Source organism: Mizuhopecten yessoensis, unplaced genomic scaffold (genome assembly GCF_002113885.1).
Source record: "Mizuhopecten yessoensis strain PY_sf001 unplaced genomic scaffold, ASM211388v2 scaffold4535, whole genome shotgun sequence".
Taxonomy (NCBI): domain Eukaryota; kingdom Metazoa; phylum Mollusca; class Bivalvia; order Pectinida; family Pectinidae; genus Mizuhopecten; species Mizuhopecten yessoensis.
Window position 1 is genome coordinate 1717431 of NW_018405595.1, and position 25465 is coordinate 1742895.

The following is a 25465-nucleotide window of genomic DNA, read 5'->3' on the forward strand; positions in this document are numbered from 1 at the left end:
GTTTACCGGCTAACCGTTGACAACCCTACATAATACATCTACATACATAACTGTACCAAATCTATAACATCGGTTAATATATAAATGTCGACCAATCAGGACCCGACCTAATACGGACACATTGTCAAATAAAAAAAAATCAACGCAGATCGCAGTAGTGTTCGTAATGACACTGCACACTTTTACATAGGGATTTTGGACAATGCATACATTTCGACTAATCAGAAGCCAGTCTGCAGCAGCCGTTCTGAGGAAGATGTTGGCCTTTTCCCCATCTTCAAGAACACGATTAAAATATTCAATTAAACAACTTTTATTGTGGTCCATCCATCAGAACAGAAATTATTATAGACTGAAATGACTCAGCAAATGATAGGCCATGCTTTAGATCTGTTCGGAAACTTAACATCGAATATCATCAGTAACTTCATGTATTATGTAAAAGAGTGGATTAATTAGGTTGCCTAACAAGCGTCAGCTGTAGGGAAATTCCATTTAGCTTAGCGTTAGAGCATCGGGTTGGAGAGCCAAGGGTCGCGGGTTCGAGCCCCAGCGACGGCACTATCTTTATCACTTTTCCTCGTCCTCCTACAAATTGATGTCGTTGACCCTACCCGTTCTTGGTAGGAGAACCCTTGGCGGGGAGTCAAAGAACCTTGGTTGGTGTTTGACAAAAGGGGGGATAGTTTTGGTTTAATATTGTTTAACGTCCTATCGACAGCTATGGTAATTTAAGGACGGCCTCCCATATATGCAAGATGCATGAGAGTGGATTAATTAGATTGCCTTACAAGGTTCAGCTGTAGGGAATTTCCCTTTAGCTTAGCGGTAGAGCATCGGGCTGGAGCGCCAAGTGTCGCGGGTTCGAGCCCCAGCCAAGGCACTAACTTTATCACTTTTTCAACTATATGTAATTGCAGTTCTCCTCTATTATTATGATACTTGTATCACTCCAATGGTACAGAAGAAAAAGTATTTTAAAGAATTAAAACTCAAATTCCCGCATTGAGCACCACACAACTCTGTACTCAAAGGGGCCACATCCATCATCTATATAAAATTAAGACCCCTTTGCCTAAGGATACTCTAGGCCAAATTCGGATAAAATCCCTCAAATGGTACATTAGGAGAAGGATTTTAAAGATTAAAACCTCAATTTCCTTTTGAGCCCCGCCCCTCTGCAACCAAAGGGGCCACACCCACCGTTTATACAGGATCAAGTCTTTTTTGCCTAAGGATGCTCCGGACCATATAAGGATAAAAAAAACCTCATCCCTATGGACGAAGCAGGGTTTTAAAGATTTTACCTCTATTTCCCCTATTGGGTCCCGCCCCTCTTAACCAAGGGGGTCCAAACCCACAATTTTAACAAGATTAAGTCCCATTGACCCAAGGATGCTCCAGAAAAAAATGAGTCAAAACCTACTTGGTCGTTCAAGACGAGTGGCATTTTAAAGGAAAAGTGGACGGACGGACGGACGACGGACGCTGCGGTATGGCATAAGCTCACAATGGTCCTTCGAACCGGTGAGCTAACAATTGAAGTTCGAACAAGTTTGAAGCTTGAAAAAGTTTGAAGTTTTTGCAGTAGTAAACAAGCCTAAATATACAACAATCCCCCAAAATTAATTTCAGTGTTCGTGCTCATGACAACGGGCAATATGCCTACTCCTAACACGACTTCTCACCCGGGTAAGAAATCGTGTTGCGATTGGGTGAGAAATCGTGTCGGGTGAGAAATCGTGCCTTAACATACGGCACATCATATTTCTCTTTTTCTATGAAAGTTACATGTATTGTATCTCCTTCACATAATTTTGATAAGCGTTATTAAATAATTTAGAATTTCTTATCTGTGATCGTTGCATTGATTCAATTGTGCCTTTATTTTAACCCTTTTAACCCTATGTAACTTAAGTAGACTCTCCCGTGCATTGATCTGGATTAGTCCGTTATGGTCTACGGAGGTGAAAGGGTTAACTATATCTAGCATTACTGGTGACCAAGTAGTGAGGAAAACATGTTGAAAGAATAAATACCTGGTAACTAATTCTGAAATACAAATTCCATACAGGTTTAAACGAACTACCATTGCTCCACTTACTGAAAAACAAACTTGTCTGCGTCAAATTAATGTGATTCTGTTGGCGAAAAAGAATCAGCAGTTTTTGAAACCTACCTATTATCTGCAGTAAAACAAACACCACTGTCATCGGCATCCAAAACTGTCAATTCTTGAAAAATTGAACTCGTCTCTTAGTCTACAATGATAATGTACTTGCATATTTCTAAGTTCACTTTCTCATCAAATTAGAAGTTTATGAACTTATTTTATGAAATCATTTTAAATTCACAGATAACTGATGCGGAAAATGTTAGTGTCAATCAATGTTTATCTTATTTCCGAAATACATACGATACAACACACACGTAAACACTCTAGAATTGGCAATATTTCAGAAAGTAAATACGTTATCTAAATTGTCGATTATTCAGCAACTACACAAATATTGAAATATACATGAGTGGAAACAATAGTTTTCGTAAATGAAAAAATATCAAAAATTAGAAATGAGTGTTAAAAGGAATTCGCAAATCACAATAAAAGGATTCGGAACAGCGAGTACATAGAAAGGAAATGATTACCTGAGCGTAAAAATGCAAAAACATTTTTATCCAAAGTTTATAACAAAATGGATTCGGATTATGCAATCCGTTAATCTGAAACTGTCCCATTAGAAGAATGTTTCTAATGTCATTGTGTGTGTAATTACAGGTGACACGAAATATGCATCAGTGACCTACCGCTTGTTCAAGCTGCCAGTCAAAAGGATTGAGGATACCCAAGTGATGTATCAAGGGAACATACCCGGCTTTGAGGAAGAGTACAAGTTTGATTACAAAACTAAACTGCGGGTAAAATTAAAATTGACCTATGCTTTATTAATATTTGTATATTTGTATATATCTATTGTATATATTGATGTTACTTAATGCTGCTATTCAATTAGTAGAATGACAAATGCAGTAATATCAGGCGTATCGTTTGCTATCGCAATTAATAAAACTTCAAACACAATTCATCAGACTGCAAACAATATATTCCATTTTATATTTCAACAGACCAATGATATCAACTTGTTAGACGGAACAATTGCAACAGCCCTCAAATCATCCAGGTTTTGTGATGCGTTTGATTTTCAACCACCAACAAAGAAATCGTGTGGTACATCAACCTGTTGTGCAGACTCGCAGGTAAATTCTGAACAAAATCACATAAAAGTACAGGTATCCTCTGTTGCTATATGCTGATTTAATACAAACTACAATGACACGTTGCAGTTTGTCTTAATGTCTCATCCCAAGTAAAACATATTTACAAGACCCGGTCTCATGCTCAAACTACTGTGCTCAATACAAGTAACATTTAAAAAGTTCTTTTGTACTTGAACTCCGAATTGTGTTTCATTGAAACATCTCTAAAAGTTCGGCAAGATGTCTTCATAAAGAAAAAAGAAAGAAAAAGATTTTGTTCCGTGCATTATTTGGCTATTATATCTATTTCTGGGGAGATGCCCTTAATAATATAGTCCAATATATAGCATTGATATCTGTGTTCGGTTAAATTCTCTGGTAGTTCTGTAAACGCCCTTTTGGCATATGCGTTAGGTAACGCAGGTGTCAAGGGGATATAGTTGCGCTTATTAGCCAAAATGTAACGCAACTTCTCGGTGCAAAATAGGTAAATCATGACTATTTATATCACTTCTTTCATCTTATTGACTGTTTCATTACGATATCGTTAACTAGGATGAAGTACATTGTATAACGATAGTTCCTTGCTCGAAGTTATATGAAAGTGAAAATAGAATTTACATACTGATCATTATGATGACAAAATGAGATCTTCTCGAACAAGTTGATATTAATGACAATTAACAAATGATTTCAATTATTAGCTCACCTGGTTCGAAGGACAAAGGTGAGCTTATGCCGTACCGTGACGTCCGTTGTGAACAACTTCTTCTGTAGAACTTTGCACTGGATATTGATCATATTTGGTTGGAAGCATTCACGAGAGGCAAGGATTCCAAATTGTGCAAATGGTGGGGCTGACCCCCAGGGGAGCTTACGAGCGGGGCCAAAAAGGGCTACTTTGCTACATTGCTTTAAGCTTTTCATAGAAGGTGGGGATTCAAAATTGTACAAATAGTGGGACTGACCCCTCTGGCTAAGGGGTGGTGCCAGAAATAGTTTATTACTTGGAAATGGTTGAGATCCCCACCCTATAACCATATATACAATTGTTGAGTATAAAGAAAAGACTGCACATATGCTTCCATGATGGCCCCGGGGTCTGACTCCACCCTTGCAGACTTAACCCCTGGGTCGTTACTTAGAAACGGTTGAGATTCCCACCCCAAAACTGTTAATACCATTGTTGGGCATAAAGAGACAAATGCTGTCATGATATTAGAATTGACTCCGGGATCTGCCCCACCCGTGCAAACCTAACCCCTGGGTCATAACTTTGAAACGGTTGAGATCCCCACCCTAAAACTATATATACAAATGCTGGGCATAAAGAAACAAATGCTGTCATGATATTAGAATTGACACCGGAATCTGCCCCACCCTTGCAAACCTAACCCCTGGGTCATAACTTTGAAACGGTTGAGATCCCCACCCCAAAACTATATATACAAATGCTGGGCATAAAGAAACAAATGCTGTCATGATATTAGAATTGACACCAGAATCTGCCCCACCCTTGCAAACCTTACCCCTGGGTCATAATTTTGAAACGATTGAGATCCCCACCCCAAAACTATATATACAAATGCTGGGCATAAAGAAACAAATGTTGTCATGAGATGAGAATTGAGCCTGGGGCCTGGCCTCAACCCTAGAGACCTAGTTTCTTAGTCACAGCTTGGAAACGGTTGAGATCCCCACCCCATAGCCATACATAAACTTGCTGGGCATAAGCAATATAATACAGATATGCTACAAGGTTTGGCATTAGGGTCTGGCCCATTCCTTTCGATCTTATAAGGAGAATATTTTGCCATGATTGCTTAGATATCCAGGTGAGCGATACAGGCTCTCTGGGCCTCTTGTTACTTCATCAATTTGTATTAATATCCTATCAGGTTTCCACATTAATCAATGTCTGATAATTATAGGGCATCTCACTTCCGGTTCAGACAACCTAAAAACGATCGAAAACATCTTAATCCTATTTTTGTAATATATCGTGTAATATATTATTTTTCTCTGGCAAATAGAATATCATAATAAGCGGGTTCCACTGTACTGTTATCATTTATTTCTGACAGAATTTCGGACCTCTGCAGTGCAATGCAGGACATTGCATTTGCCAAATACATTTCAAATGTTGCATGTGGTCAGGTAATAATATGTTTTTAACAGAGGAAATATTTTGGGCAAAAATTTATTGAATTGTCGGGGGCTTGAAATCCCTGAGCACTCATCCCTTCGATGGCCGATTGGCACTCATATTACGGTACTATGCCCACTGCATCATTGAGTATCTTGACGTGTGAACTGAATGCGTTTGTAAAGATTGCGTGGCAAGGTACGTAGTCTGAATCAGTGAATAACATATTAATATGTGCCGACATAGACAGTGTGCAATATAAATGAAACTCCAGAATGATATTATGTATCACCCCTTAGCTCGTATAAAGTCAATATGTAGTCCACGTCTCTGACGCACTGTCACCTTGATGTTGAAGTCAATATATAATGTTTTGTGTTCATTCCGAGCGAAGCAAGCTTATCTGATTTTGATATTTTCATTTTTTGAGTAATGATTTTGTAACTGTTTGTGTATTACACTGCCCTTAACATATCTGTCCCCTCCCCTCTAACATGTTTATAAACTCGGTGTTGAACTGTTGGCACTTCATCAGCATCAATTAAATTGGTCAGCGAACCATGATAGAGACGTTTGTACCTGTAAGGTCAGTGGTCCGCAGTAGTAAGAGGGTACAAGTGTTAAAGTTAACGCTCTTAATCCGAGAATCTTTTTCTTGCAGGATTGATTTACAGGTAGTTTTTCTGGTAAAAATTGAAATAAATCAATACAAAATAAATTAGTAATATACTCATGATTCATTCCACTCTGGCATTTTTTTTAGAGTAAAATGCAAGTTGGGAAAGAACAAGGTGGCTAGCCAAGACAGGTACATTGTATCTAACTTAGTTTCATGCAATACTATATGGTTCAGATTACACAAGTATGCTTATACAAGTATTTGATACACAAACTGTTTGTGTATCAAATACTTGTATAAACACACATACATGCAATACGCCAGTGTGTAGTCCCATGAACAATTTAACCACAAGAGGCTTGAAAATCTGTATATAGTATAATAACACAGCATGTAACTGTCCATGGAAATTTACCTAGCAAGTCTAGTACATTTTACATGAGCTTAATTGACCCTCAACTTGGAAAATGTTGGGGACTGTGATTAATTGTTGCCTCAGCATATTGCATGATAGCACACAATACACTTGACTGACTTATTGTAGACTGGATTCCATGCTATACCCCTAGTTTACGTTAGTAAGAAAATAATATTTTGAATGTCAGAAAAAGATGAACTCAAGATAACTTTCACAAGCCTACGCTATTTTTTGCATACAAATTGATAACTGATTTGCAGTGACATTGTTGTTTTATGACACAATGTTAATTAGTCCCCACTGGTCCCCAGATGGGGATATATAAATTGTTACCATGAACATGATCATACGCAGAAGTGTATACAGACATATGACCCATGGCAAAACCCAAGTTGACCTAAAGACATTTGTGAGACACGTGCACTGCTGCTGGTCTGTAGAACATATATGTTTCACCCTCTACCAATAGGCACTAAGGATGTATTGCAACAGTCATATGATTATTCATTCGTAAGTCAACTCTTTATTCATGGCTGAAGCAGAGCCAAAATCTTCTTGAAGCAGTACTTGTTGTTGGTCCTCGGAGGGAAAATATATTTCAGACAATTGCCAACACAGACATTAGATAAGAGTAAATATTCGTTCACATCATTTTCAGCAAATTTAAATGGTGTTTATCCTGCATCTCAACTGACTATAGTGTATTTTTTTCTAAAATGTTATATATATAACCACGGAATTAGATATGAGGGAAAGGCATCTGCCTCTCCGGCATAGGAAATATGTGCCGTGCACTTTGATGTTGCGAGAAACTGCAAGAAAGCGTGAGAATTTACGCGATTTGGAGAAAAAAACAGCCGCTTCAATCATCGAAGAAATTGATTGCCGTTCAGAAGTGATACATTTTGGGCTATCTGTACCGTTACATTGTCCGGATTTCAAAGTAAGTGATCTTTGCTATACTTCTGTTTAAATTTAATAATGTTTGTTGTGTCGAATATCAGAGAAATGTCGCAGAATGCGAAAGTTTATAGTAAACATACAGCGTTGCCAACTTGAATTATTTAATGGCTTCACACCCGCCATCGAGATCTACTTATCTTGTTAATAAATAGATTATTTTGACATACGGACTAAACCAAATTGTTCATTTATATGTTTTCTATTGCAACCTGTGGTTATAAGTGAACCCATATATCTGATTTTTTAGTATTTGTATTCTGAAAACAGTTGTTAATCAGTGTGTTTTTAATAATGGCCGCCATTTTGCCTTAGATTACTGATCGCGGGTGGGTTCATGAATGTATGTAATTCTCGGTAATTGATCATAAATTTGTAATGATTTGTTTACATAATTACAATCTGGTATATTATCATGTACACAAAACGATTTCAATCGCACTGACGATCTAGAAAGTGTATTTGTAAGGCTCTGAATATAGACCAAAATTCATCTTGATGCAATAGCGTGTGATTTCACTTCCTTCATCGTCTTGCATTTACCCGCCATCGAGATCTACTTATCTTGCTAATAAATAGATTTTTTTGACATACGGACTAAACTGAATTGTTCATTCATATGTTTTCTATTGCAACCTGTGGTTATAAGTGAACCCATATCTCTGATTTTGTAGTAATTGTGTTCTGAAAACGGTTGTTAATCCGTGTGTTTTTAATAATGGCCGCCATATGCATATGCAGGAATGCCTAAAATCAAAGGCCTATCTGCTTGTTGACAAATCCCTATTATTCTCAACGATTAATTGTATATTTTGATTATTTTTTTCAAATTGTTGAATAACAAGGCCAGTGTTAAATTGTTTTCATAGTTTCCTTCGTAATGATTCACTAGGCTAGGGATATATCCGCTGGAAAATATATTTTAATATATAAAGAATTCTCTATTAACATGTACTTGCAGCCAAAATTGTATCGCGAAAGTGTTGGTGAAGGGATATTAAAAGTTATATGGCTAGGCTTATTGAGTTAATTAATTTAAGCTGAAGCTTTTTCAAAAGTCGCAGATAAAATAACACAGGTCCAATCTTGCAGTCTCTATGATTAAAAGACAGATTTAGAGATCAATTGGTCAATTCCGTGACTTAAAATGTATACCTATACATATCCTATGCCATGGATTTTTAATGTAAGATAATTATATAATCTTGTGTCACCACACAAAATAAATTGTAGTTCTGTCTAAAATTATGCATGGAAAATGAAATAGTAACAGTGATGAATGTGAACAATTGTTCTTAGTAAGAAGTATGACAGACAACTGTAATATCCATTCTTTGACTTAATTTGCAAACAATACAGATAGTTTCCAATTTTGAAAGGTGTCCATGCAGATACACATGTACACAGGGGTGATAATGAGGCTGATTGACAACTAGTCTTTACATGGTTCATCCCACTTCCACACAGGGGTGGACATTTTCAAATCAAAATGTACCAGCCGATTGGCAGATATTGAACAGGACAGCTGTGGTTTGATTCCCAAACTTGACATGGATTTTGTCCATCTGACTTGATTGATGTATCTTTTCTAATTTCAGCATACCAGAGAAGAAAAAAGGGACCAGACTGTCAAAACCTTAACACAAATCAACAGCAGAAGATTGTTTAATCAAATGTATGCAAATTAATTTGCTTCAAAGCCTTACAAGTTTAATACAAAATTCCACACCAGAAGAATTAATTTTTAAATCAAATAATCAGTTCATTTTTATCAGAGTTAACATTTGATTATAATACAATTTGTATATCACCACTCAAGCTTGTTACATATATGTCACCTGTGAGTAATAAAAAAACAGTTATATTTTCATTTTCAAGTTTTTATTCAGTTGTAAACACACAATAAGTACAATGTTCATCTAATGCGTGCATGGAAAGTCATGAAAAAACATCCAGTCACTTACTTCAGGGCTTTAAGTTGATCCTCGATAAGTTTTTTTGGTCTCTCCAAAATAACATCTTTTAAATCTTTGATTAATTTGAATGAATATGTCAATATGATGTGATTTTGACCCTCCAAACATGAAGGAAAATGTCATTTGACTTATGAAATGGTTCAACTTAGCCCTGTTCATTGTATGTATAACAAACAAAATCAAGCATATGGACTTTATTATTAGACATAGGACAATAAACTCTCATCTTCTGTGAAAATATTATATGTGCTTGTCTATTTTCCCAAAGAATATATAACTTTGTTAACACAAATGAAATAATTAATTAGTTAAAGTGCATCTCTTTATTTTGTGAACCTACAGCAAAAGCATATGTTGCAGGCTCTTGGTTCTGTCTAAGTGTGATTTATATGAAACATGTTCCAACTTTCTCACATAAATAGTAATGATACTATTGAGTAACAAAACTGACAACACATCAATTTTGAAAGATAATAATCAATTGCATATATGTGAACCACAACCTTTAATCTGTATACAAGTGTACACTGTGTTTTAAGCTCAGGACTTATTCGAACTGGATGTTGCTTCTTTAATAATTGTTCTCTTTCTAACACAGCTGACACATCTTAATCAGTTAAAGAAAAAATGTCTTGAAAAACACAAAAATAAAAAGTTGACAAACAAGAGTTCTTTGGAGTCAAGTCACAAAAAGCTTAAGCACTTCTTTCAAAGAAGTTGAATATCATCAATCTTTTAGGAATATATTAATGATTTAAGTGATGGTGAAAATTGTTGCTGACAGCATAATAGCTTTAACGGGTGGGCTTGGTACCTGTAGAACAACAGATCTGAGCTAGTGGTGCTGTCAACAGGAACACTGTTGCTGGAGCTATCCCTGGAACAGCAAGTTTCATTTTGGTTAGCTAAAAAAGATGGAATTCAAATTTCAATCATACTGGTGCCTAATTATTAGAATACCTTTGACTTGCTATATAGTTTCTGGAACCAGAAAAATGATACTACAATGTGTAATATTTTGGTTACAGCAAAGACATTAAATATCAAATAGACATGTCCTTTCGCAGAATCAACGCTCATTTTATGGAGTCAATCATTTCTCAATAGTCATTAAATATTGACAAAATGCTGAATTGAAACATGATTAAATGAAATACAAAATTTCAATGAACTATTTTGTCCATTTTTGGTAAAGTCTGGTTTAGACAAACGATTTTATTTTAAGCCTGGTTCATAGTGCTGGGACAGAAGTTTATGTCACATTTTTTTAACGCAGAATACATAAAGAAAAAAAAGGAGTTGCGAAAATGCACCAGGTGGAGTAATTGCGAATAAGTTGCACCAAAATATGTATATGATATACATATACTTGCTAATGATTGACATCTAATGAAATGAATTCATTAAAATTAGCTCCGGGCTGTCAAGTAACTTGCTATGATGTTATCAGATTTAACTAAAATCATGTCACAGAAATCAAGAATATATTTCTGTATAAACAATATCAATGACGACAAAGGATATACATGTACGTGGAGCCAAGATGAATGAATTCAGGTTTAAAAATATCTTTGATTGTTGCCTAGAAATATAAATTTATAAAAGTATTCTATTGTTTAGGTACATATATTGAATGACCTATCTCAAAATTTCGAGAATAACATACAAAGGTAAAAGGTCAGCTGATGTTTCTGTATTTTTCTTATAAATTGTTTAAATCTAAAATAATGTAATAGGTCAAAGTTATTGTTAAAAGTTAACCCTTTAAGTCACTTTCTCCCACAGGGGTTTCGTTACAAAATACACATAACGTTATGCCATACTGATATAGGTCACAGTCCACATTAACACATGTGCTGTGACCTATATCAGTATAGCACATGTACATGTGCATTAGACATTTGTAACGAAACTCTGTGCTTCTACCGTGCTGTGTATGCCCTCGAATAAATAGTCTTATATCACCTCCGAAATATTAAGTTTTAAATTCATTATCAGTAAATTCTTTCATTAAAAAGTCTAAGTTTAAGTAACTATCACGGGATAAAAAGTCAGTCATATTTGATACTGATGTATCATCCGATCAGATTCTTACCTGATGCGACATCATCACGCATTTGATTTCTTAAGTTTTAGCCTCGATGATTGCACTGTGATATTAATCTGTCAAATGTGTGTAACACTATCGGTCTGTCGTCACCCAAGTAAACAACGTGGTTATCGGAAACTGGTCTGTGAAATAGCACGCAAGCGCAGTACAGGTTAATTGGCTCCAGCGAGAGGGTCACAGGCCGTCACGGTTCGGTGCACAAACACAAGAGGTGGACAAAACATACGCGAGATGAAATTGAAGTTGCCAATCCATGTTATCTAAGTCCGTTATATAACTATGGAAATATTGCGACATCAAGAAAGCATGTGTCTGGAGTACATTCAGTACTTTGATTATATTACTGTGTGTAACACTTTACTTGCAAAATATATATCGAGGAATAAGTCGTCCCCCTTTTGAGGACTAATATGCCGTCAAATTTGTCTGATATATTTCTGACTGTAAAATATTTATGTATTTTGAATTGTTAAAAATAATTTGGAGTAAAACACTATTACTTATAAACAGGTATGCATTCGTGTATTATAAGTCGTCACCAATTAAATATCAAATCCATTTCGCATGTTTTATATCCTTTTGTAAATGTCTAGTGATATCCCTTTATATGGAGAAAAAATTAAGAAGTGAGATACTCTTGTTGCATACATCCTCAATCCTGATATTAACGTATGGTCACTGTCTTCATATTCGCTGATTGATTGTAAGGTCGGTCACGAAAATTTACTTTTTTTCCTGTATGATCGTGGGAGATGATGTATCTAAGATGTAAACGCGGCGCCTGCAAATCATAGTGTTTCGTTTTTTGTGTGTCCTTTACTTAAGGCACACTGACGAAACAATAAAAGAAATATCATTGTATCTTTTCTAAACTTTTCTACAAACTATTTGTTTTCAGCTCGAAGACCCGTTTGTATACTTGGAACAGAGAAAGAAGAAGAGAGAAGTTGTGATCCCGATAGTGTGTCCAGCAAGACCATGATGTTAGAGTCGGATCAACGTTAACGTGTTGATGAAATCCCGGTGCTTTTTAACATAGCCAGAATTGGAGATACATTTTCTCAGACAATGTGCAGAATGATTAAATACCGCTATTCATTTGGTACTGTCTTCAACGTTTTATGAAAAAAATCAAATTATTGAAAATCATTTATGTGATACATGTCTTTTGAAGTGACTGAAATATTGAAAACATGTCAAAAATATTTTTGTGATAATTCATCGCCTACTGTACTGATTTAACATTAACTACTCATAAAATCTTTTATCACTATCTTAAATATTTCTGGTGACCAAGACGAAAGGAAGGAACCCAATATCTTTCTATGATGTAAAAACGAATATAATAAAGAATCATTCACAAACTGTTCTTTACAATATCTGTTCTATCAGCTGAAAGAGAAAATGATTAGAACACAAAAACTATAGCCTTTATAGTGGAGCAATAGACAATACATTGCCTTTATCGGGATTGTCGAAAGCGTAAATAGATAAAAACAAAAGTAAAAATCATTATTGGTCAACTGCACATATATTTTATGTCTAATACAGCATAAGAATAACATAAAAATTTTGCTTCCACATTGATATAATGTAGTTTCAGACAGGGAATGCAATCATATATAAACTTGTATCACAACCATGTAAACAGATAATATCACAAGACAGTGCACGTGTCATATTCCAGATCACACTGTACATTAATGTAATACGCTGTTCTTGTATATACATGTATTGTATGACATTGTTTCATCATCATCATCATCATCATCATCATCATCATCATCATCATCATCATCATCATCATCATCATCATCATCTACCTGGACAAGAATTATCTCCGTGTGGGGATAGTGTAATGATGTACTATCATAATGTAGGTGTATAACATTGTGTAATGCTGTACTATTATACTGTACATGTATAATACTGTGTAATGCTGTACTATCATACTGTACATGTATAACATTGTGTAATGATGTCCTATTATACTGTACATGTATTACATTTTTTCATTATGTACTATTCTACTGTACATGTATAACATGGTGTAATGCTGTACTATTAAACTGTAAATATATAACATTGTGTAATGATTTACTATCATACTGTACATGCATAACATTGTGTAATGATGTGCTATCATTCTGTACATGTATAACATTGCGTAATGATTTACTATCATACTGTACATGTCTCACATTGTGTAATGCTGTACTTTCATACTGTACATGTATAAGGTTGTGTAATGCTGTACTATCATCCTGTAGATGTATAACATTGCGTAATGATTTACTATCATACTGTACATGAATACCATTGCGTAATGCTGTACTATCATAATGTAAATGTATAACATTGTAATGATGTACTATCATTACACAATGTTATACACGTACAGTATGATAGTACAGGATTACTCAATGTTATACATGTACAGAATGATAGGACAGCATTACACAGTATTATACATGCACAGTATAATAGTACAGCATTCCCCAACGTTATACATGTACAGTATGACAGTACATCATTACACAATGTGATACATGTCCCGTATGATAGTACAGTATTACAAAATGTTATACATGTACAGAATGATAGTACATCATTACACTATCCCCCCACGGAGATAATTCTTGTCCAGGGAGATGGTGATGATGATGATGATGATTTTGATGATCATGATGATGATGATGATGATTTTGATGATCATGATGATGATGATGATGATTATTGTGTGAAACGTATATACATGTATTGTATGACATTGTTTCATCATCATCATCATCATGATCATCAAAATCATCATCATCATCATCATCTACCTGGACGAGAATTATCTCCGTGTGGGGATAGTTTAATGATGTACTATCATAATGTAGGTGTATAACATTGTGTCATGATGTACTATCATACTGCACATGTATAACATTGTGTACTGCTGTACTATCATACTGTTGATGTATAACATTGTGTAACGCTGTACTATTATACTGTACAGATGTATAACATTGTGTAACGATTTACCATCATACTGTACATGTATAAGGTTGTGTAATGCTGTACTTTTATACTGTACATGTATAACATTTTGTAATGATGTACTATTATAATGTACATGTATAACATTGTATAATGCTGTACTATCATACAGAACATGTATAAAATTGTGTAATGCTGTACAATCATACTGTACATGTATAGCATTGTGGAAGGAGGTACTATCATACTGTACATTTATAACATTGTGTAATGCTATACTATCATACTGTACATGGATAACATTGTGTAATGATGTTCTATCATACTGTACATGAATACCATTGCGTAATGCTGTACTATCATAATGTAAATGTATAACATTGTGTAATTCTGTATTATCATACTGTAGATGTATAGCATTGTGTAATGCTGTACTTTCATACTGTACATGTATAATTAACACATCTGCTGTGACCTATATCAGTATGGCATATCGTTATGAAATATTTAAGATAGTGATAACAGATTTTATGAGTAGTTAATGTTAAATCAGTACAGTAGGCGATGAATACACAATATTATACATGTACAGTATAATTGTACATCATTACACAATGTGATACATGTACCGTACGATAGTACAGCATTACACAATGTGATACATGTACCGTACGATAGTACAGCATTACACAGTATTATACATGCACAGTATAATAGTACAGCATTCCACAATTTTATACATGTACAGTATGAAAGTACAGCATTACACAATGGTATACATGTACAGTATGATGGTACAGCATTACACAATGTCATACATGTACAATATGATAGTACAGCATTACTCAATGTTATACATGTACAGCATAATTGTACAGCATTACACAATTTTATACATGTTCTGTATGATAGTAAATCATTACACAATGTTGTACATCTACAGTATGATAGTACAGCAGTACACAATGTTATACATGTTCTGTATGATAGTACAGCATTATACAATGTTATACATGTACAGAATGATAGGACAGCATTACACAGTATTATACAAGTACAGTATAATAGTACAGCATTACACAGTATCATACATGTACAGTATAATAGTACATCATGACAAAATGTTATACATGTACAGAATGATAGTACATCATTACACTATCCTCACACGGAGATAATTCTTGTCCAGGTAGATTGTACAGTATGATAGTACAATATTACACAATGTTATACATCTGTACAGTATAATAGTACATCATGACAATGTTATACATGTACATTATAATAGTACAGCATTACACAGCATTATACATGTACAGTATGACAGTACATCATTACACAATGGAAGACAATGGCAAACCAATCATAGTCTGTTCCATACTTACCCCACAGGTAACTTACCTGTGTGAAAGCTACATGTCACACAGGTAAGTTACCTGTGGGGTAAGTATGGAACAGACTATGATTGGTTTGCCATTGTCTTCCATTGTGTAATGATGTACTGTCATACTGTACATGTATAAGGTTGTGTAATGCTGTACTTTCATACTGTACATGTATAAAATTGTGTAATGCTGTACAATTATGCTGTACATGTATAACATTGCGTAATGCTGTACTATCATACTATACATGTATAACATTGTGTGATGCTGTACTATCATACGGTAAATGTATCACATTGTGTAATGCTGTACAATCATACTGTACATGTATTACATTTTTTCATTATGTACTATTCTACTGTACATGTATAACATTGTGTAATGCTGTACTATCATACTGTACATGTATAACGTTGTGTAATGCTGTACTATTATACTGTACATGGATAATATTGTGTAATGATGTACTATCATACTGTACAAGTATAACATTGTGTAATGCTGTTCTATCATACTGTACATGTATAACATTGTGTAATATTGTACTATCATACTGTACATGTATAACATTGTGTCATGATGTACTATTATAATGTACATGTATAACATTGTGTAATGATGTACAATTATACTGTACATGTATAACATTGTGTAATGAGGAACTATTATATTGTACATGTATAACATTGTGTAATGCTGTACCATCATACTGTACATGTATTACATTGTGTCATTATGTACTATTCTACTGTACATGTATAACATTGTGTGATGCTGTACTATCATACTGTACATGTATAACATTTTGTAATGCTGTACAATCATACTGTACATGTATAACATTGTGTAATGCTGCGTTATCATACTGTTTAGAATTGTACCCGGACCCCGGCCTCCTTGGTGAAATGCGAATGCGTTATCCACTGCACAACCCGATCCTATCCAATAAATGTACATGTATAACATTGTGTAATGATGTACAATTATACTGTACATGTATAACATTGTGTAATGAGGAACTATTATATTGTACATGTATAACATTGTGTAATGCTGTACAGTAGAATAGTACATAATGAAAAAATGTAATACATGTACAGTATGATTGTGCAGCATTACACAATGTTATACATGTACAGTATGATTGTACAGCATTACACAATTTTATACATGTACAGTATGATAGTACATCATTACACAATGTTATACATGTACTGTATGATAGTACATAATTACACAATGTTATACATGTACAGTATAATTGTACATCATTACACAATGTTATACATGTACATTTATTGGATAGGATCGGGTTGTGCAGTGGATAACGCATTCGCATTTCACCAAGGAGGCCGGGGTCCGGGTACAATTCTAAACAGTATGATAATGTAGCATTACACAATGTTATACATGTACAGTATCATAGTACATCATTACACAATGTTATACATGTACATTATAATAGTACATCATTACACCTTGTTGTACATGTACATTATAATAGTACATCATTACACCTTGTTATACATGTACATTATAATAGTACATCATTACACAATGTGTAATGATGTACTATTATAATGTACATGTATAACAAGGTGTAATGATGTACTATTATACTGTACATGTATAATCTTGTGTAATGCTGTACTATCATACTGTACATTTATAACATTGTGTAATGCTGTACAATCATACTGTACATGTATTACATTGTGTCATTATGTACTATTCTACTGTACATGTATAACATTGTGTAATGCTGCACAATCATACTGTACATGTATTACATTTTTTCATTATGTACTATTCTACTGTACATGTATAACATTGTGTGATGCTGTACTATCATACTGTACATGTATAACATTTTGTCATGATGTACTATTATACTGTACATGTTTAATCTTGTGTAATACTGTTCTATCATCCTGTACATGTATAACATTGTGTCATGATGTACTATTATAATGTACATGTATAACATTGTGTAATGATGTACAATTATACTGTACATGTATAACATTGTGTAATTATGTACTATCATACAGTACATGTATAACATTGTGTAATGATGTACTATGATACTGTACATGTATAACATTGTGTAATGCTGCATTATCATTACTATCATACTGTACATGTATAACATTTTGTAATGATGTACTATCATACTGTACATGTATCACATTGTGTAATGCTGTACTATCATACTGTACATGTATAACATTGTGTAATGCTGCATTATCATACTGTTTAGAATTGTACCCGGACCCCGGCCTCCTTGGTGAAATGCGAATGCGTTATCCACTGCACAACCCGATCCTATCCAATAAATTAAGGCGTTAAGTCAGTTGAAGACATATGATCGTCTGGCGATGATCTTATTCGAGACCATTTTGTTTTACAAAAACCAAGCTTGTCAGTTACGACCGAATAAAGCAATAAAATCGGCACCCCTCATTTGGTGTCAGGTGTTTGGATTTGCTTTCACTGGATTTTTTCCCTTTTTTCCTAAGGCTCAAAGATTGGTAGGCTGTCACTACAGTGTATATTTACTATGTGTGGGTACCGATTAGTTGTACATATTTAATATGAAATACACTCTTACTTTTTTTTATATATATATGCTTGATTTAATCTTATGAAATACATTATTTGTGCACGGGATTTTGTTGCATTGTTTATTTTATCCTAAACGATGACGAGTTTATAAGAAGAACGACCATCAACCCACCCGATATACATGTAGTTACAGACACTTTTATAAAAGTAGCCGGGTAATTTGGCATCGATTTTTATGTAATGGAACATAAAAAACAAATACGAAATATAAATCACGAAAACTATTTTGTCAACATTCACATTCACGCCCTCGGAAAACAAAACCGTCTCGTCCGCATATAGTATAATAAAAATATTGTTCAACTGTAACTGATAACTCTGACAATTTGAGTTAATAAGTTCTGACTCCATGTCATTAATAAATAATGAATATAAAATCGGGGATAAAGATTCCCCTTGTAATTAACCGATCTGGAGGTCGTACGTGGGAGACAATTTACCATTTTATTTGACGCAAGATTTGACATTATCATAAATAGATCTTATGACATTCAACAGTCGACCCCTAACCCCTGACTTCCATAACTTAAACCATAATTTGTCATGTGATATGCTATCGAAAGCCTTTTGATAATCAACAAAAACAGAGTAGAGTCGTTTATTATTACTCTGTAAAGTTTTGGCAATCAAAGCATTTAGTACAAAAAATGCATCCCGTGTACCACTTCCGGGTCGCAAACCAAATTGAGCGTCAGAAATTACATTTTCATTTTCACTCCATGACAGTAAACGTTTATTAAGAAGGGACGTGGCTAGCTTAGCTAAATGACTAATGATGGTTATACCTCTATAGCTGTTAACGTTATTTTTGTCCCCTTTTTATGTATGGGTACAAGCACACCCTGTGCCCATGACTTAGGGAAATATCCAACACGCAAAATAGTATTGAATACTTTTAACAATACAGGTACAAAAATTCTCTATATTCAATGAAATACTCGTTTAACAACATATCTATACCAGCAGATTTCCCCTTAGATAGACACTTTATAGCTGTAACTAACTCCTGTGTACTAAACTCATCGTCCAGTTCAGAATATAGACACTCATTATTATTTGTAGGCTCATCAGGACAAAATGGTGTCTCAGCTGTGGTATCAGCCAAGTCTTTAAAATATTTGAAAAAATCATCAAGTGATAAATCACCCCAAAAAAACCGGTAAAAAGACTTTGGGTCGTTACGTCTTAAAGTGTCCATCATATTACCTTCCATTTTGAGATACAAGCGCTTCGTTTTAGCTTTATAAAATTTATACCGCTTTTTGGATGACAACAAATTATCTCTGTTACATACAGACTTACATTTATTAAACTCAAAAAGTGCAGATTTGTAGATACTATATAATCGCTTACACTCCGAGTTGAACCATGGTTTATCTGGACTTTTCATATCACGACGAGGCAATTCATGACAGGAACAATTACAGTTTAGGACTACTTTTTTCTGCAACAAAAACGGTCAAACAATGAATGAACATTATTTACCAAAACTTCAAGGCAATGACAATACTTTCATTAGAATTGCATAGATCTTTTATGGAATCATCAAACAGATAACTGTTTTCAGTTACAAACTTAGAAGACATTTCCTTGGCATCGCTAGTCCAAGAGATAGTATTTATTGTAGTAGATCTATTATCCTTATTACAACATTTGCAATTTTCGGCCTTGACCCAACATATACAACAAAGCTACATGTCACACAGGTAACTTTCACACAGGTAAGTTACCTGTGGGGTAAGTATGGAACAGACTATGATTGGTTTGCCATTGTCTTCCTAAATCAACACTTTCCTTTGTTATATAAAAAGTGGGGAAAACGAGAACACCCAACGTTTCGTTAGGCTAACTAATGAAAAGATGGCCAGCATCACGGATTAGTCCATCCTCGATACACCCGGGTTTACCCTCAGTTACGTTAGATATTGTAAGTGAGCGTATACATATGTTCGTATCCCCTGGACTATCGAGGATGGGACTAGTCTAAGTCTGATGTAAATAAAGTTCATTTAAATTTTTGTAAAAAAAACCTGGGAGTCAGACAATGCACTAATAATGATCTGGTTTATTGTGAACTTGGTAGATTCCCCCATATAGTCCAAAGGTTAAAAGTGAAATGTAGCGATAACTGTATATTAAAAGCTTGCTATGACGAGCGTATTAGTGGTAATGATGACTGGTTAATTAATATTAGGCAATAGTTAGCTAGTATGGGTTTGGAGTATATCTCTGAGGAAAACTTACCTATTAATATTGCGGCAAAGATTATAGAACAAAGATTGCTCGATGTTTCACGACAAAGTATGTTAACAAATATTTCAAATTTTTCAAAGGGGTATTTATATCAACACCTGATAGACAATGTCGACTTACAGTTTTATTTGCGTAAGCCAATCAAATCAAAATTCAAGCGTCAAATTACTCGCTATAGACTGCAGCTGTCCTCTCACAGTTTAAATATTGAGGTCGGGAGGCGGAATAATACAAACCGTCATAATCGACTGTGGACTAGATGTAATTTAGGCCACATTGAAGACGAGTTTCATTTTATTCTCAAATGTCCATTTTATGAAAATCTAAGGTTAAAGTACATAAAGAAATATTATCGTTTAAGTCCGAGTGTGTTTAAGCTAACTCAACTATTAAGTTCCAATAATGTAAGGGAAGTTTTTAATCTTGGAAAATATTTACATTTGGCAACAAGTGTACGTAAAGAGTCACTCTCCTCTTAACATATGTCCATATGTTATTCTGTATTGTATTGCATAACATGTTGTACTTATCTTGTAATATATGTATTATATCCTGAGTCAGTTGACTCGAGGTTAATAAAATAATAATAAAAAGTATAATTCTCCAGCTACATGTTCCTTGCGGGGGATGCCCTCGAAATATAAAACTCTTTGGGTTTCCACGAATGGTGTCATCGACACCAGCGGGTGCGAATACTGTGCCCACTAATTGTTCAAAATATGGCCAGCTTACACAAACTTCTTCACTTAATTAAGTATTAGTATGGAACTTGATTTTTCATCTGTTCAAAATATTTTTCTATTTCACAGATCTAAAACATATTATCAGTGTGAAATCAAAGGTATGTAGAGTTTGTTATGAATTGCATTGTAAACATAAAATGTTCGTTAACGTATTAAATCTTTTTTTTTTTTTAATTTATATTTTTATTCAGTTTTTCAAAGCACATACACATGACAATATTTGGGAGACTATAACATACTTCACTGTACTCTCATCCTAAACATTCCATACACATTTCATGTAAACCATCCTCATTTCATGTTAACCATACACATTTCATGTTAACCATACTCATTTCATATACCCACTTTTCTAAGTATTGGGTCTGAAGAAAATATTAATCTGAGTTACTGATCGTGTGTACTATCATGATCATAACAGAGCATGCTAATTTATGATATATTTATTTCAATCATTTCATATATACTCATACACACCATAGATCTGTATAGAACATGCCTATCAAATATTTCATACCCCTGTAAAGAAAAGTTATATAAAAAAAAAGTCATACACATCATACATCCGTATAGAACCACTTATATTAAACATTTCATTCACACCGTGCATTTGTGTAGAAACATTCATACAACAGTATGGAACATTTATCTTAAATATTTCATACATGCCATACATCTGTATAGAAACATTCATAATTTAACATTTCATATACACCAGTTCTGTACAAAATATTCATCTCTATACATGATGTACATTTAAAAAAAATGAATATGAATAGTTCTCACACTATCATTCAATATATTATACACACGCAACTACCTTAGTAAGATAGTATATATGTATTAGCGCATATGTTATCAATCTATCCAAGATGTCATTTCAAAACATTGGAATAAACACTAATCCTATTAGTCATGTGTTGTGGTTTTATTAAAAGAAAGAAATAGAGACGGACAGATAATTACTGGAAAAACAAAGACAGACAAAACAAAAGTAGACATTTGCACAGAGGCAAAGACAAACAAGACACAGGCAAGAACTGCCAGATAGACAGACATACAAAGACATACACACAAGACATATACGCACAAGACATGTACGCACAAAGACAATCGACACAGATTAACGTATTAAATCTAACAATGCTTGGAACAACTTGGTTAAGATACCGTATATTCCTCATGAAACAGTTGCACATTTAATTGTATACAATGCTTATATATGCGAAATATAATTGAATTATGATATTCAAACTTGAATAAAAAAAACTCCAAAAAATCATTTCAATCCACTCCCAAGCATTCTTATAGTCTATTAGGTGTGTTTATGTACAGGTAAATCACACTAAACACCTAGGCCTGTGTCCAGTGCTGACAGCAGGAGGCCCAAAACACCTTTATACCTGTGTCCAGGTATAACATGAAATGGATGTCAGCGGGTGGGCAGAATGGTGTTGATTATGTGTCTTCCAATTTTCCATTTAACAACTATGTCCTCAGGCTAGATAACGGGGAAATGCGTAAGGATCAATGTCAAGGAAAATATTCATGAATAAAATATGCAAGCACTGTCAAAGAGTCACGTGATTAAAAACCATAAACAGTACAACTGCATCACCCGACATGAAAGTCAGGAACAAAACAAATAATGCTGGACCATGTTATGTACATTATATATCTGATCAGGTTCAATGATAAATAATTAATACTTGTGAGACTTGAACGGACAGGTTCTCCCTGTGCAAGATTCTTAAATCGGTGTGTATATTTAATATGTGTTACAAATGAAAGATGTGTACCAAAATGCTCTGCATAAAGAATAAAATATGGAAATGATCTCCTTCCCAATACATGTACAGGTCTCTATATTAAATGCAACTATACAAGACAACTTATATTACAATTAGTACATACTTTTTTCTAAATGTTTCGAGTTTTTATAACTGGGGATGAAAATACACGGGTTACTGCTCAATTTTAAGTATAAATTATTGTATCATCATTTTTTTTTTTACAAATTGCAATCGTATGTCTCCGGCATATTGTCAAGAAAGGGATGAGGTTAATTTGACTCAACATTTAATTAATTGCTTTGTGTTGCACATATGGTTTCATCATTATATTTTCTAATGATCAATTGAATAAAAAATAAAAATTACAGTCAGTAGATTAACGAATTATGTAAAAAAAAAACACACACCACGGATTCATTTAGATAGCATCCGCATGTTCATTCATTCATTTCTTTATTCCTCCTCCTAATTGGAGAGTTACATGTACATTTATATGGACATAAATATAAATAAATACAGAAATAAATTCATATGTAAAGTAAAGAAAAAGGAGATATTCTAAAGAGGACAAAAACCAATGCATGTAACTAGACTTGTAAAAGACTCCAGACTAGTGAACAAAGCAAACAAATATGATACAAAGCTTCACAAATATATGATGGAGTATGATGATAATGGTTATATAAACTGTATTGAGAAGAGTCTACAGAGGAACGCTATATATATATATATATATATACGTGAAGCTTACTGTGAATTTACATAAAGGTTTCCATGTACAATCATGTTAGAAAGCGATTTAAATTACATAAAAACGGGTTACAGAAAATATAAGGATATTAGATCTGCTGAAATGGACACCCGCGGCCGCGCACAGCACATCATTTGCCTCCTCAATAGGAACTCATTTCATCATTAAAATTGAAAAAAAACAGTCATTTATATATATGGGCACTTTGAATATTACCTATACAAATAAGTGACGACGACAGAATATATCATATAAATAGCTAAAAAGCTATGTCTATAGGGCTGTTTTGACTCTAAATGTAATAAAAAGTAAGTATAATTGTTAAAACAATGTTAAATCTTTTGATACCTATGTATTTTAACAGTATTTTATACATCTGAGGAATGGGGTTTCATAGAATGCAACATAATTTAAAAAGGTTCAGTCAGTCAGACAGACAGACAGACATTTACTTTATTTCCTCTTTACAGAGATTCATCATATGTCTTACATACATTAGTTAGTTATGACCGAAATGAACGCAAATATGAACAAAAATGCAATTAAGTAAATAAACTTATATACACATGTGTAATCATTAAAGATTAAAAAAGAACAAATAGGACAATTTGCATCCTTCAATAGAATTTCATTTGAAATAATATTATTTCTTCACATAATACGTACTGATATAAATACAATCATTGAGTTGAATTTCTATTGTTAACGTGTATCACTGCTTATACTAGTTTAGTTATCAGTACTGAACATCATGTATATTATTGTTTAATATTAGCATTGTACACACACCCGTACTGTACAATTATTATTAACATGCACTGTATGTATGTAAGATGTTTATTACATTGAGGAGTTAATTTACACCATCATTGCAGGTATGTGTATTGTAACATTCAACAATCTAATTAAAATTATATCTTCACATCGCTCCCGTTTACTGATATGTTGCTTCAACGCGACATATCAGTAAACGGGAGCGATGTGAAGATATCATTTTAATTAGATTGAACATTCAACATCATCCCATTCGTTATCTGTAAGGCCAATTTTGCCTTAATCACCTAGCGGAAAGTTCGCCTGGTGTTGATCTGTTAAAGGGGCATCACGCTGAAGTAACTTTTTTTTTGGTCTTTTTTCCAAATACTACATAAACATATCAAGTGAGACTCCTTATGGAAAATAACGATCGGATTTGGCTGAAATAGATTCATAAAAATGATTAAATCTAAGATAATCATCGGTATTTCTACCTGTCTGACCAACGTTTTGTTCAGGGATTTCCCTCTACTAGCGCATGCGCATAGCACACCATTTCTTTGTAAACAAAATGACTGGCCGTGTGAAGTAAGCGGAAGAAAAGTGTTGTACCGTGTCAGCTACGAAGCGAAAAGTTGCCAAATGGTCAAAAGATAGCGCAAGGGGTACGTTACGGAATCATTATTGCCA

The 25465-nt window shown here is 34.0% G+C and overlaps 1 protein-coding gene across 8 annotated transcripts in view; it reads left to right on the forward strand.

Annotated features, from left to right (window-relative positions):
* LOC110449238 (arsenite methyltransferase-like) overlaps positions 1–13420 on the forward strand; it is a 39791-nt gene extending 26371 nt beyond the window's left edge. For all 8 annotated transcript variants that reach the window (XM_021495975.1, XM_021495972.1, XM_021495973.1 and 5 more), the window contains exons 8-10: positions 2777–2916; positions 3124–3255; positions 12383–13420. In XM_021495975.1, coding sequence (XP_021351650.1) covers positions 2777–2916; positions 3124–3255; positions 12383–12466 — 356 coding nt within the window. In that variant the 3' untranslated portion in view covers positions 12467–13420. The remainder of the gene's footprint in view (positions 1–2776; positions 2917–3123; positions 3256–12382) is intronic.
* Positions 13421–25465: the final 12045 nt, after the last annotated feature.